The sequence below is a fragment of the Berghia stephanieae genome, chromosome 5 (genome assembly GCF_034508935.2).
Source record: "Berghia stephanieae isolate SIO BIC M18660-M18661 chromosome 5, UCSD_Bste_1.3, whole genome shotgun sequence".
Classification (NCBI taxonomy): domain Eukaryota; kingdom Metazoa; phylum Mollusca; class Gastropoda; order Nudibranchia; family Aeolidiidae; genus Berghia; species Berghia stephanieae.
The window spans coordinates 85,455,439-85,468,817 of NC_088364.1; the positions used below are offsets into that span (position 1 = coordinate 85,455,439).

The 13,379-nt window shown below is 35.5% G+C and overlaps 1 protein-coding gene across 1 annotated transcript; it reads right to left on the bottom strand.

Moving 5' to 3' along the window:
• Positions 1–807: 807 nt before the first annotated feature.
• On the bottom strand, positions 808–1,932 carry LOC144974039 (uncharacterized). Its single transcript, XM_078916928.1, has one exon. The coding sequence runs from the start codon at positions 1,930–1,932 to the stop codon at positions 808–810; it is 1,125 nt and encodes a 374-aa protein (XP_078773054.1).
• Positions 1,933–13,379: the final 11,447 nt, after the last annotated feature.

The window sequence follows — 13,379 nt, forward strand, 5'->3', positions numbered from 1 at the left end:
TTATTATGGCAAATATGAAACTGCTTTCTAATCTCTCTGTATTCCTTGTTTATAATCGTTAGTATAAAATCAACTTCCAGGGACATTCAGGCGTCGTCAACGTTGGTGAGTGATGGTTTGTGTAAGGTCTAAGTATCTGCATAGCAACTTGCCACAAAAGCATCAATTGTAGTGGCTTTATTTACGAACCTAGTCATGAACAAATCTACATTATGAAGTTTTATTCACCATTTAAATATGAAAGTCATCCAACTAGTTTAACATTCAGTAAATTAAGTACAATTTGGTTTTGAAAAAGATGGCCGAAAGACTGCTGACCGCAGTAACGTAGACCGCTTGTGACAAGAAAAGGTACTGTGCAGCGGGGATAAAAGAGAATTGCAAGATCACGTCGTATTAAATGGGTTGGTAGGATTTATATCTCATGGTTGTCTGAAGGAATATTGGTGGATTAATTAATTATCCCTGAAGAAGGAAAAGGGTTTTCTGGGGATAATATTGTTATAGGGAATGAGATTAGCGGAAGAGCAGCGTCCCTTGATTGGACGTCACCGGGGGAGAAGTTATTTGTAAACAAACCAACTACAAGCCAAGCGCTCCAAAAACAAAATTTATTATTCATATTTCTGTACAAAAAATGCATATCATAATCAACGGTATGCATTTTTGTACAAGATATGAATAATAAATCTTGTATTTGGAGCGCTTGGCTTGTAGTTCGTTTGTTTACAAATAACTTCTCCGCCGGTGACGTCCAATGAAGGGACGCTACTCTTCCGTTAATCTCATTCCCTATTGCATTCACAACTAATGCTTTGATTTCCGAAAAATCATCAAAAACTCTTCTCGGAATCGTGTACTCATATTGTAATAAATGAAAATGTTCGTGCTTGCACAGAGAAGCTGTAGAAAGGATAAACAGGAAAACATGACTGCGTCGACATAATGGTGATAATCGTAATTCACCCTGTAGACAATGTAACCAATGATGACGTGGACCACACTGGGAATATAACAAATCACAAACAAGGCAGAGATGAATGAAATCATCCTAACCAGGCGCATCTCTTTCGTGGTTGATTTTTCAGAATGTGTTATTTTGTTGTTCTCAGATGATACCAAGTCATTCTGATCACGCTTTTGTTGATTCTGATTTTGCGCTCCTTTTCTAAAGCCTGTAGTTGCTTCCCTAAACTTTTGGGACAAGTAAACTTTCCAGAAAATTATGAGATTGAAGACAATGACTAAAATGACTGAGAGAAAACGAAGAGTAACAGGACTTGTGTAGAAGTAAATCAGTCTTAGATAAGGAGATATAAAATCAACAAAACCTACTTCCAAATATGTACGGTTTTTCACAGGGTCCACTGCCGTCACAATTTTGAGTTGAAAAAGACTTGGAATATTGATAAAAATCATCGCAACAAAAATAAAAATCATGATTGCTACAGAATGTTTTGGGGTGAAAAGAGATTTTGCCTTGAATGGGAAAGTGACGCTTATAGCCCTCTCGAATGCCAGAAACACCGTGTTCCAGCATGTAATTTGGCTAGCTGTGTTATAAGGGCGACTAGCGGTCGCCAATTGAATTTCATAGACATCCCAGGACCACATTGACGTGTCCAGGAAACTGGTAAACACCGCGCACAGGGAAGTCCAGACAGAAAAAATGCAGGTGAGGAAATCGGACACGGCCAATGCTGTGAGATTAACGATGGAACTATGGGACAGGTATCCTTGGTGGTAGAAAACAATGATATTGACGATGTTAGAGATGACTCCAAATAGTGACGTGAATCCCATTAGGAAGACTCTGAAGACAATCATAATGATGTCAAATGTCTGCTTGTCAAACGGTCGTTTTGCAAAGACCAAAAAAGGACCTTCAAGTTCCTCGCGTAGAGGTAAAGTAGTCGTATTTTTTAGATCCATGTTTCTCATAAGATCCCTCTCTCTCTCTCTCTCTCTCTCTCTCTCTCTCTCTCTCTCTCTCCTCTCTCTCTCTCTCTCTGCGGGAGTTCTAACGTGGAAAAGGTGTCAAAACATGAAATGATAATGCTAAAGTAAATTAAATATAAAATAATATAATAATGTGAACCAGAGCCTCGACTACTTTTTAAATTGAAAGAAACAGATAGTGAAACATGAATATTAAAGCCTTAATTCGGGACTTTAAATAAAAGGTCTGAAAATGCTAAAAGTTTGGGTGTCATTCCGAATAGTTCTTTGTCTATGGATCAGCATAAAAACAATAAATTATATACTCTGAGCTCCGTGGAATATCACAGATGAGATAATTTTTACCTTTCAACACTTTGAACAAAATTGTCTCTGCTTTGGTCTTGTCACGTCTCGACTACAGCAATTCACTGCTCGCTGCTCTCCCTAATAACAAAATAAACAAGCTCCAGAATTGTGCGGCAAGGTTAGTCCTGGGAAAATCTCATTACGATGATTCAGTGGACAAGCTTCGAACCCTCTACTGGCTGCCATTCCGGGCTAGAATTGAATACAAAATAGCCCTTATCTGCTTTGGTATAATATTTGAGTCTTCTTGTTCCCCTCTATATTCAACACTTACTCCAACCGTACGTAGAGTCTACCTCTGAGAAATCTCAGATCCCACGATTTAAAATCATTAGTATCTCAAAAAACTAAACTTAAATACTTTGGTGATAGGTCCCTTATGAAATCCGGCCCACGATTTGGAATGATCTCCCTCAATCTGTCAGATTTTCGAGCTCTACAGATATTTTTTTTAAACAACCAACAACAAAAAAACAACCCTGAAAACATATAAGAAAATATTTACTTGATTCAATTTTAAATGTATTGTATGTGACTTATGAACTGATGAGGTTTTATGCTCTAAATGTCTTCATCACAATACCAAATGAAATCGGCGTAACATTAGTTATACATTAGGATAATTTTTTGTATGGATAATTTCAAAAGACCTGAGATTCCCCAAAGATGCAATCTCATGTCCCTTTTTTATTAATATTATCAATATAATCTAGATATCTGTTTTTGTTGAAAGTGAGAAATGTGTTAATAATAAATACTGCGAGGTATTAATTATCTCTAGATACCTCCTCGCTTAGATAATCATTTTCACTTGTTCATTTTGTTCTTATTATCTAGGTGAAATTAATAAATCTGTTCTTTATTCTTTGTGATGTTTAAGTGAAGCATATTAACATAGCACCATTTATTAAAGAATAAATCAATCTGTTCAAAACATTTCTTTAGGCTATCGTCAAAATGGTTGAGAATACCTACAATTGCTGTGTCGCCGCCAGTGTATTTAGTTATAATTTGACAGTTTGGATGAAAGGATTAAAGTCATTAGTATATAGTGTATGGATAAAAATAGGTGAGTTTACACCCCCTTAGGGACATCGATTTGACGAATATTATAATGATATAGGAAATGTTTTGCGTTTCAATAGCAAATTGCTGTTTGCATTGTAATTACATAAAAGAAATATCAAATAAAAGAACTGTAAAAATTGATACACAGACTCAGTGGCGGTTCTAGCCTATTTACAGTGGTGGGGCAAAGATGATTCGGTCATATATATATATATATATTATATAGATTTTTTTTTTGTTTTTTTTTTTTTTTTTACTTCTTTAATTAAATTTTTTAAAATTATTTTTTTCACCTTTAAACAAAAAAATATTTCAACCACAAATAATCACATTCACAATGAAATGACAATACCAGTAGATTCTAATTATTCCAAACGTAATCAAAAATGAATCACGAAAGAGAATACAACAAAAAAATTAAGCGACGAGACATAATGCGACAACACCTTGGCAATACAAGCCCATTTCGTTCACTCGAAAAATTAAAGAGATGCTTTAATCCCTCAACGGCGATATTAATATTTTTGTTACATATTTCTGGTTTTCAGTAGTACGTAGTAACCTTAACGTTTTCATCGAGAAGCAACAACAGCGAGATGACTCGAGTTTAATTCAGAGCTCAAATTGTATCATTTTTAAGGCTGTCTTGGTGGTTAGAATGATTGTGCCGATGGTGGTAGTGGTTGGAATAGTGGTAGCGGTGGTGGTGGGGTGGTGGAGGAGGAGGAGGAAGACGAGGCGGTGAGGGAGGATGTAATTATGGTAGTGGTTTTGGTGGTGCTGTTGGTTAGAATGATAGTTGTGGAGACGATGACGGAAATTGTATGATGATGTTGATATTGTTTTTATTGCTATTGTTGTACTTGTTGTTAATATTGTTGTTGTTAATGATGATGATGATGATGATGATGATGATGATGATGATGATGATGATGATGATGATGATGATGATGATGATGATGATGATGATGACAACGACGATGTCGTCGACAATGATGGTTACCATACGATATTACAAAGTTTATTCAATCTTAGGCTTTCGCCAATAAATCATACAATTTGATGACCACACATACATGAAAGTGGGAAAAAAATGGTAAATGGAACCAAACAATAAACTGATACCATTAATAACCACCAAAAAATACAACAATAGTAATACCACCAATACGTACAATAATAATAATAATAATAATAATAATAATAATAATAATAATAATAATAATAATAATAATATTACCATCATCATTACTACTACCACCACCGCTACCACTATACCACCATCACCATCATTATTACGTTTCCAATTATTTTTTCTCGTTTTTAAAAATTTGATATCTATCAAAACAGACAAAAATCCGGTGATTTTTTTTTAAGGGTAGTTAAAATATATATACGATTTTATTAGCCCTGAAAACTACGATTTTTATTTTCCTATTTAAAGTAGGCAGGTCTGCTATGACAAGTATCAGTTCCATAGTCAAAATAAGACAAACAAAAACAAAGTTTATTTAATCTTAGGCTTTCGCCAATAATTCATACAATACAATTAAGACAAAATAATGTTACCAATCTCTCCTCATGTATTCGTTTGACTATAACAATAACGACCGTGTTATCTTTGCTCCTTATCCAACCAACCCCTAGCTTCCCGCCTCTTCATCGCGAACTATCTTATGTATGTATTAGCTTCAGGACGGGCAAGTACGGAATCTGCCCACCCTAACTTTTAAACGTATTTATTTCCTCTATAACTTAGTTAGAATTCAGCTCTCTCCTTACTAAGAAGAGTATTTCTCGTATACTAATTCAATTGTTGAGAAAACCGAAATGGTGGTTGTATTTTATATATTTATTTTGTCGTGACTTTTGAATAAAAGTGTTTTGTTTTATTAGAGGGAATACAATAGAAAATTACATTGTTTTGTAAAATTATTTAGTCTGGGAATAAAAATACAGCGGTAATTACTTTAAGAATTAAAAAAAAACTAACAAATTAATTTGTTTTAAAAAAACAATAAAAAACAACAACAACAACAAACAAATAAGAAAACAATTTAAATAAATGAGTTTTGAGAAACACTAAAGAAAACGAGGGGAAAAAAAGAAATAATTTAAATGGATAAACAAATATATAAAAACAACACAAATTAATACTAAATTGATATAATATTAGTAAATTAATAAATTTAATTCAATACTGGAACCTTCCAAGCACAAGTAAGGCAATAAATAAGAAAAAGTTCGTTTGCCAAAATCTCTATTTAGTGTTCACTAGTTAATAAGGTGGGCGCATTTGAATTAGCCCGACCTAGTACTAGAGAGGCCAGACAGCAAAAATCTGAGTTAGTTCACCGTCAGACGACGTGACGATGAGATGACGATGTGGGCGGAGTGGAGTGGAGTGGTTAGGGCGGGGGGGGGGGGGGGATGATAAAAAGAACAAGAAAAAGTATCCTGCTTTATGCATTACGGGGTGCATGGTGATTCGCAATCTATCAAAAATACACACAAATTTATTTCAGTACGAAGTATCAAGTTTAAGTAGTAACTTTTGAAATTATCTAATTTAAATTTGATTATTTCGGACCTGGTAATACAGCATATAACTTGAAAAAACAGGCTGGTATTTGCCCACCCTGCCCATTATTACCAGCCGTCCCTGCACAGATTACGAAATTCAAAAGCTATAAATTATAGGTTAAAAACCCATACAATTACCCTAAGGAACATGATTCATCTATATTACTTTTTTTAAGAAATAAAAAAAAAATATGCCCTTCCGCCACGCCATCATAAGCTATCGTCGCCTAGGCATTCCATGAAGGAATATTGCTTTTTAATTGATTGCTAAACTTTATCTATACTTGTACAAATCAGAGTTCCAGATAAAAGTCATATTGAATTACAATGCCTGCAGGCGTACACTTGATCGAACGCGTCTTTCTTTATGCATACAAAACACGCCATATTGACAGAATATTGATGTTTTTATTGAGTCTCATAAAGAACAGATGGAGATCAAAGGCAATTATTTATTATAAAATCGTGTATGTATGTATTTGTTACTGATAGAGTTAAGGGGGTGGTGGATAGGATTGATAGTTTGTTAAAAAATATTTTGCAGGGTGGAATGAATCCTCTTTCCCAGTAAAATGACATCTAAATTTTCGGCTTTTTGATTGTATGGTAAGGCATTTGAATCCGGACCGATAGCCCCTAGTTCGAGTCCCGGTGGCGGTGTCGGTGGCGCGAAGTTGTCTTTGGAGAAAGGTCTTTACTCACATTCTCTCACTACACTCAGGTGTAAAATGGGTACATGGCAGGTAACATCATTTGCCCATATTGTATAATGTCTTTTTTTTTTTTTTTTTTGGTTTTTAATTTTTAAAATCTTTTCTATTTGGCTCTCATTGAATAAAGTTATGAGAAACTTGGTAATTGTATGTTTCTAAAATCTTTCTTGTATTCAGTAACAAAAAAGTGTAGTTTACACACGAAGGACTATAGATATTCAATCGAATGACGCTGAGGCAATTCCTACCATTAAGTTACATTAAATTGTACTTAACCGAATAGATTACTGTAACGCCCTGTTACAATCGTCACCAAAATATATAATTAGACAGCTTCAGAAAATGGAAAATAGAGCTGCTAGAATGGTGACTTGGTTATGGGGTGAAAGAGCATGTAACCCCGATTTTAATATCTTTGCATTGGCTCCCTGTTAACAGCCGAATTATGTTCAAAATTCTATGCTATGCTTTTAAATGTTTTAATAAGACAGCTCCTGTATACCTACAAAACATGGTTAATCTCTATGTGCCGGAGAGAGAACTTAGATCCAGTGGTCATGATCTCTTCCAGGTTCCTCGCTGTAGATCGTCTTTTAGTGAGAGATCTTTTAGCCAGTCGGAACCCGTCTTATGGAACCAACTGCCTTCATCCCTCAAAAAATGTCCGAAATTGGAAAATTTAAAAAAAAACTTAAAACACATCTCTTTAGAAAATCATTTGATGTTTAACATTTCTATTAGGCCTACATGTTATAGATATGCTAAATTTTCATCTCGTAGCACAGTGCGTGGTAATTAAATTACAAATTGATTAATGCTATTCCAATATGATAGATTTTATGCTTAAATTATCAATTTATTGTTGTGTTTTATTTGCATTGTAAAGCGCCTCTGATCACATTGTGGATCTAGGCGCTATATAAATTCATTCATTCATTCATTCATTCATTCATTCATTCATTCATTCATCCAAGAAACTAAATTCTGAAAACTTACCTTTAAAATTAAATTAACTGCCAATTTACATTAGTACAAATGAATATTTCTCCCTCTTTTATTTAGAACAGATGTTTGAAAAAAAAAACTTTCAGCTAGGACTGAATGCTGATTTGAAAAAAAATGAATATCCACTAATAAAATAGTTTATGGATTTGTGAGCGAAATTTCCAATGGGACGGAAGAGCATTGACTGCCTCGGCCGGTTGTATCTACACCCAGTCCTTGCTACCTTGTTACCTTCTTATACAATTGGGTCTTCCATATGACTTACTTTTCTTGGTTTATAATAAATAAGACCACATGGTTTTCCGGAGTTCTATCCGAATTATTTTCTTGAGAGAGAGAAAGAGAGAGAGAGAGAGAGAGAGAGAGCGAGAGAGAGAGAGAGAGAAAGAGAAAGAAAGAGAGAGAGAGAGAGAGAGAGAGACGATAGAGTATCCAAAGAATTATATCAAGCCAGTTAAATGTAGAGCAGAAGGGACTATTTCTCTTGAGTCAGAAAAAGATCCAAGAGTAATTCAATATATACTTCTGGCTCCAAAAGTTCCACACCGACACTGCCACCGGATCTTCATCAAAAGAGATACGACCAGGTGGTTACAAATTAAGTATGACAAAAACTAAAGCTTATATCGTCTTTGTATCGTTAACAACCAGCGTCTATTCTAGTGTCATCTTTTACCCCTCTTTGTCTTTATCAAATGGAAATAATAAGATTTTTCTCGACTATTTCCCTTTAACAAAGACAAAGAGGAAAATAATGCTCATAAGGTATGTATATATCAAATTTAAACTTTCTGTAATTTATTTTCCACATGGCGGTATTTTTAACCAGTCTCAGAAAATGGTTTAGTTTCATCAAAATAAAAATTAGCTCGGTTCCAATTTATTCCTGTTCACTTCCTCACAGGATATGGATTATCTAATACATTAGCCTACGTCTTCGATCACAGGCTATTGAAGTTAATCCGTCCTAGCCAGTCCTAAAAATTGATCCCCTATACTGGACAGTAAACCATTACAGTCAATCCAAAATTCAAGATGCATCACCTGCTTCAGTTCCAGTCTCAGACTTCGGATTGGATCATCCAAAGTCGACTTTCACCGAAAAGTGAATCTACTTCATCGGTTTTTTCGGTCTTCGTGTGACGTAGAAGACAGTGAAAGGTGATTTACACTGTCAGAGAGGCTTGCAAGACTTGTAACATGATGCAGGTTACAGTGGAAACCGGATGTTGCAGGAATTAACAGTTCAGGACAAAATTACTGCTATATCCGATCATCCAAAGTAACAATCAGATGCGTCCATAAGTTCAAGGTTTGCAAACTACACTCCAACACTTCGTACTCCTCGGGACATGCAAAAACGTTCGAGGAAACCGTACATTGTCATGACGTTTGATGAGAGGGAGGGGAGGGGGGGGGGGGGGGGGGGGAGGGGGGGGGGCAGTATGGCTCAGAAGAAAATGAGATAGTAAAAGTTATAGAATTACAATTAAAGGACCCAGGAAAAGGGAAGACAAAGGGGAATTGGTTCAAATAGGAAACAGATGTAAATTCCAAGAGCAAATTATCAAAGTACTTAGTTTGAGATCACCTAAAAGTCTCATCCAGACACAAGCACAGGCCCCCACTAAGAGGAATACGCTCAAATGTTTATAAAGCATACATAATATGTTAACAAAACATATTACAGTGTATGACAGAGATGATTTACGAGGAAAAAAATATCCTCTCCCAAAACTCTATCTATACATTTGACTGTCTCTCTCTTAGTCAGGGGATCCAGCCAGGGCCAGGACAAAACCAAGTAATCTCATTCCAAGACAAAGACAGACAGCAAATTGGAAAACAGATATATGGGAATAGAAGGCTGCCCACTATGGGAGATCAGGAACCCCACCCATGAGAGATATATGAGAGTGTGCGGATGTGTGTATTGAGAGAGAGAGAGAGAGAGAGAGAGAGAGAGAGAGAGAGAGAGAGAGAGAGAGATTTCCTCCCACGATGCTGGCTATTCAACAGCCATGAGCATAGTGAGAGAGTGATGTATGAATATGCACAATGCACACTCCAACGAGACAGGGGTGTCAAGCTACGCAATAACGGATGAAAAGGTTGCTTACATAACATTGGCCTTTTTATTTTTTTTGCGTCGACCTGACCTCATGCCTACTTCATTACCATAGGTCGGGAACCCCACCCAGACAGGCTTATAATAGTATAAGGGATGGTGATATGGCGGTGGCTGTTATAGCAGTGGTGGTAGGGATTGAGATGTGCTGGTTGTAACACTACTAGTAGTGATGTTAGGGATAGTGGTGTGGTGGTTGTAGTAGTGGTGGTCATGATGATGATGATGATGATGATGATGATGATGATGATGATGATGATGTGATTGATGTAATGACGATGATGAATTGGTGACGATTGCAGTTGTAGTTGTGCTAGTGATAATGATGTGGTGGCAGTTTTAGTAGTGATGATGATGAAGCTGCAGTGATGGTTGTAATAGTGGTGGTAGGGATGCCCTTTAGCATCAGTACTAAAGAGAATAACAGTAACAGAAGAGATTTAGACCAAGAGGGCAGTCAAGCTCATTAGAAAAGGACAAAGGGTACAAGTACAATAGGGATCAACGTGAACCCAAGAACAAACATCCTTGCAGTACTTGCAGCAATCAATCAAATATCCCATACTGATGCTGCTACGGGATTTCTACCAATAGGTTTGTTTGTTGTAAGAGGTTATTTAAGGAGATTGCGGCTATGTGGTCTAGTGGTATGACACTCGCTTTCGGATCGGAAGGTCCTGGGTTCGAGCCTCGCTCGACGCATAGTTGAGTCCTTGGAAAAGACTCTTTACTCACATTCTCTCACCGTACTCAGGTGTAAAATGAGTACCTGGCCGTTAACAGCGTTGTCTTTGTCCGAAAAATTGTAATATCGCCTAACAGGCGTCATGTCTCGTCCTACGTGTTAAATGTTGCTGTTGACCAGGGACCCCTTGTAAAGCGCTTTGAGCACGTTAAGTGGATATTGCGCTATATAAAAGCTCAATATTATTAAAGTTTAGGTCGTTCTAGCACCATTGAAAAGGAAAATATCAAAAGTCACAGGGTTCATATGAAGCAAACGAGTAGGTGCTCAAGAATGAAATACACTCCAGCACGTTTTCCTTGAACTCCTTGGGACATGAAAAAACTTTCGAGGAAACCGTACATTGCTATGACGTTTGATGAGGGTCGGAGCTGGTAGTGTGGCTGAACGGTATGGTCTTTGAATCTTACCTGAAAAATACATTCGTAGTTCGAATATCCACGGTGCTATGAGGCCGTCAGCAAGCCACATCTCCCTAGTTCAATTTGCGGCGCTGTGCTACGGCTGACACATGGGTTATTCCAGTCTTCCCCTTGAATAAACCCTAAGACAAATTTCCGCATGAGGATTAATACCGGGAACTTATTTACGTTATTGATGTTACAATTGTCAGTGTGTGTGTGTGTGTGTGTGTGTGTGTGTGTGTCGAAGTTGTTTACATGTTATTGTGACATTTGGATGTATTGAACGGTGGGCTGGGCCGATAAAATTGTTTACATAATAATGTGAAATGTCCGTGTGCCAGACGTAGACTGGGAAAATAACACGTTTTTTATTTCATTTTGCTCAGTTCAAATACAGACATATCAAAACAACCAACGCCTAAACATTTACACGATAATCTAGCTTAAAGAGATTTACACAATGAATTGAATTAAGTCTTACCTAAGTTATTATGAGTATGAGATTATGATTAACACGTATTTTATATTTTGATATAAAAAACGTGCAAATACTTGAGCTTACATGACAGTATTTATTATTATTATTATTATTATTATTATTATTATTATTATTATTATTATTATTATTATTATTATTATTATTATTATTATATCATTATTATTATTATTATTATTATTATTATTATTATATTATTATTATTATTATTATTATTATTATTATTATTACATGTCAGTGCAACTCCATATCAAATGTTGTAGTAGTGGTTGGAATGATTATGGTTGTGGTAGTATTGGTGGTTCGGATTACGGGCAGTCATAATTTCAAATTTCAGGGACATTTTACGGATAAAACCTCAAACTTTAGGAACAATATTTTGAGCAATAGTAATGTCTTAAAAGACAGTCAAACGTCTGATATCAAGGGAATAATATGGTTACAATGGTGCTAGTATTATGCCATTAGTCCCAGTTACTCTTAATTACTTTCCTTTTGTTTAACCATTGAGTCCATTTATACTTCTTGCTTTCCTTTTGTTTCACCATTCCAGATATGATGGTTATTTACAGTCTAGGATGGTGGTAGTAGTAATAGTAATTGTAGTTGTTGTAGTAGTAGTAGTAGTAGTAGTAGTAGTAGTAGTAGTAGTAGTAGTAGTAGTAGTAGTAGTAGTAGTAGTAAATAGGGGAGGCCCTCTGCACATTCTTTGAGCTAAGGGAAGTAACCCAAGTATTCTTTCAACTAACCCTAAAATAAACTAATAAAACATAGTACATTTAACCAACAAACCCACGGACTTTCACTACGACCTATAACTATAAATAACACTAATAATAAACAAAAACAAAAAAAAAAAAAAAAAAAACCCCAAAACAACTAAAAAACCCTAGGACTGCCCTACAGTACCTTTCAATACTACTTCAATGACAATTGTCAATGGCTGCGAGAAATCTCTCTCTCAAAACCTCTGAAAACAAAAAAAGAGAACGAAATCTCTCTCAAAACAAAAATCAAAACAAAATCTCTCTCTCAAAACCTCTCAAAACATAAAACAAAACAAAATCTTTTCTCAAAACAAAAAACAAAACAATGGAGAAAAATAATCATAGCAGGCTAAAAAAAATGATTGTCTGATGAATGATTCTATCTATATTTGCTTTTTCATTTTTCTCGTATTTTAAATTTCCGCGTTATAATTGTTGACATCGGTGATTGAAGACGAATAAGGATTCTGTGACTTGTGATGTGTATTGTTTCATGAATATAAAGAAGACCAGGGGCGTGGCTATACTGGTTGATTTATTGCTTGGCAACGCATCCATCTTTTAAAATGGATTACAGCATCTTAAGAAAAAAACAAACAAACTGAGAATTGATATATAATATCGCTTCTAACTTATTTGAGGAAGTGTCTTCTTTAATTTTTTATCTTTCTTTTGTATTTACAAATGTAGCATGTTTTTAAAGTTATTTTCTTCTGATTCTGGCACCACCCTATACTGGAAGCATGCCACGCCACTGAAGAAGACGTTTATGAAATGTTAAATCAAATAAATGACAAAAGGTAAAACTCACGAGGATTTCTTGTTATTATTTTTATTTGAACAGCATAAGGTAATGGTGATGATATACATTATATAATTATAACTATAACGTAAACTGGCTGATGGGTTTTGCTAGAGTGGAGTTTTGTTTGGTCATTGTCGTGAATCATATCATATCATAATATTATAAACATTGGCATACAGAGGTAAACATGGTTTATACTCATTGTCTTCTTTCTTACTGGTTTCATGAAGTCTTGAATACAACAACAGAATTATGGTGGTTGTAGTGGTGATGATGATAATGGTGATGTAGATGACGATAATGTTGATGTAGATGATGATAATGGTGATGTAGATGATGATAATGGTGATGTAGATGA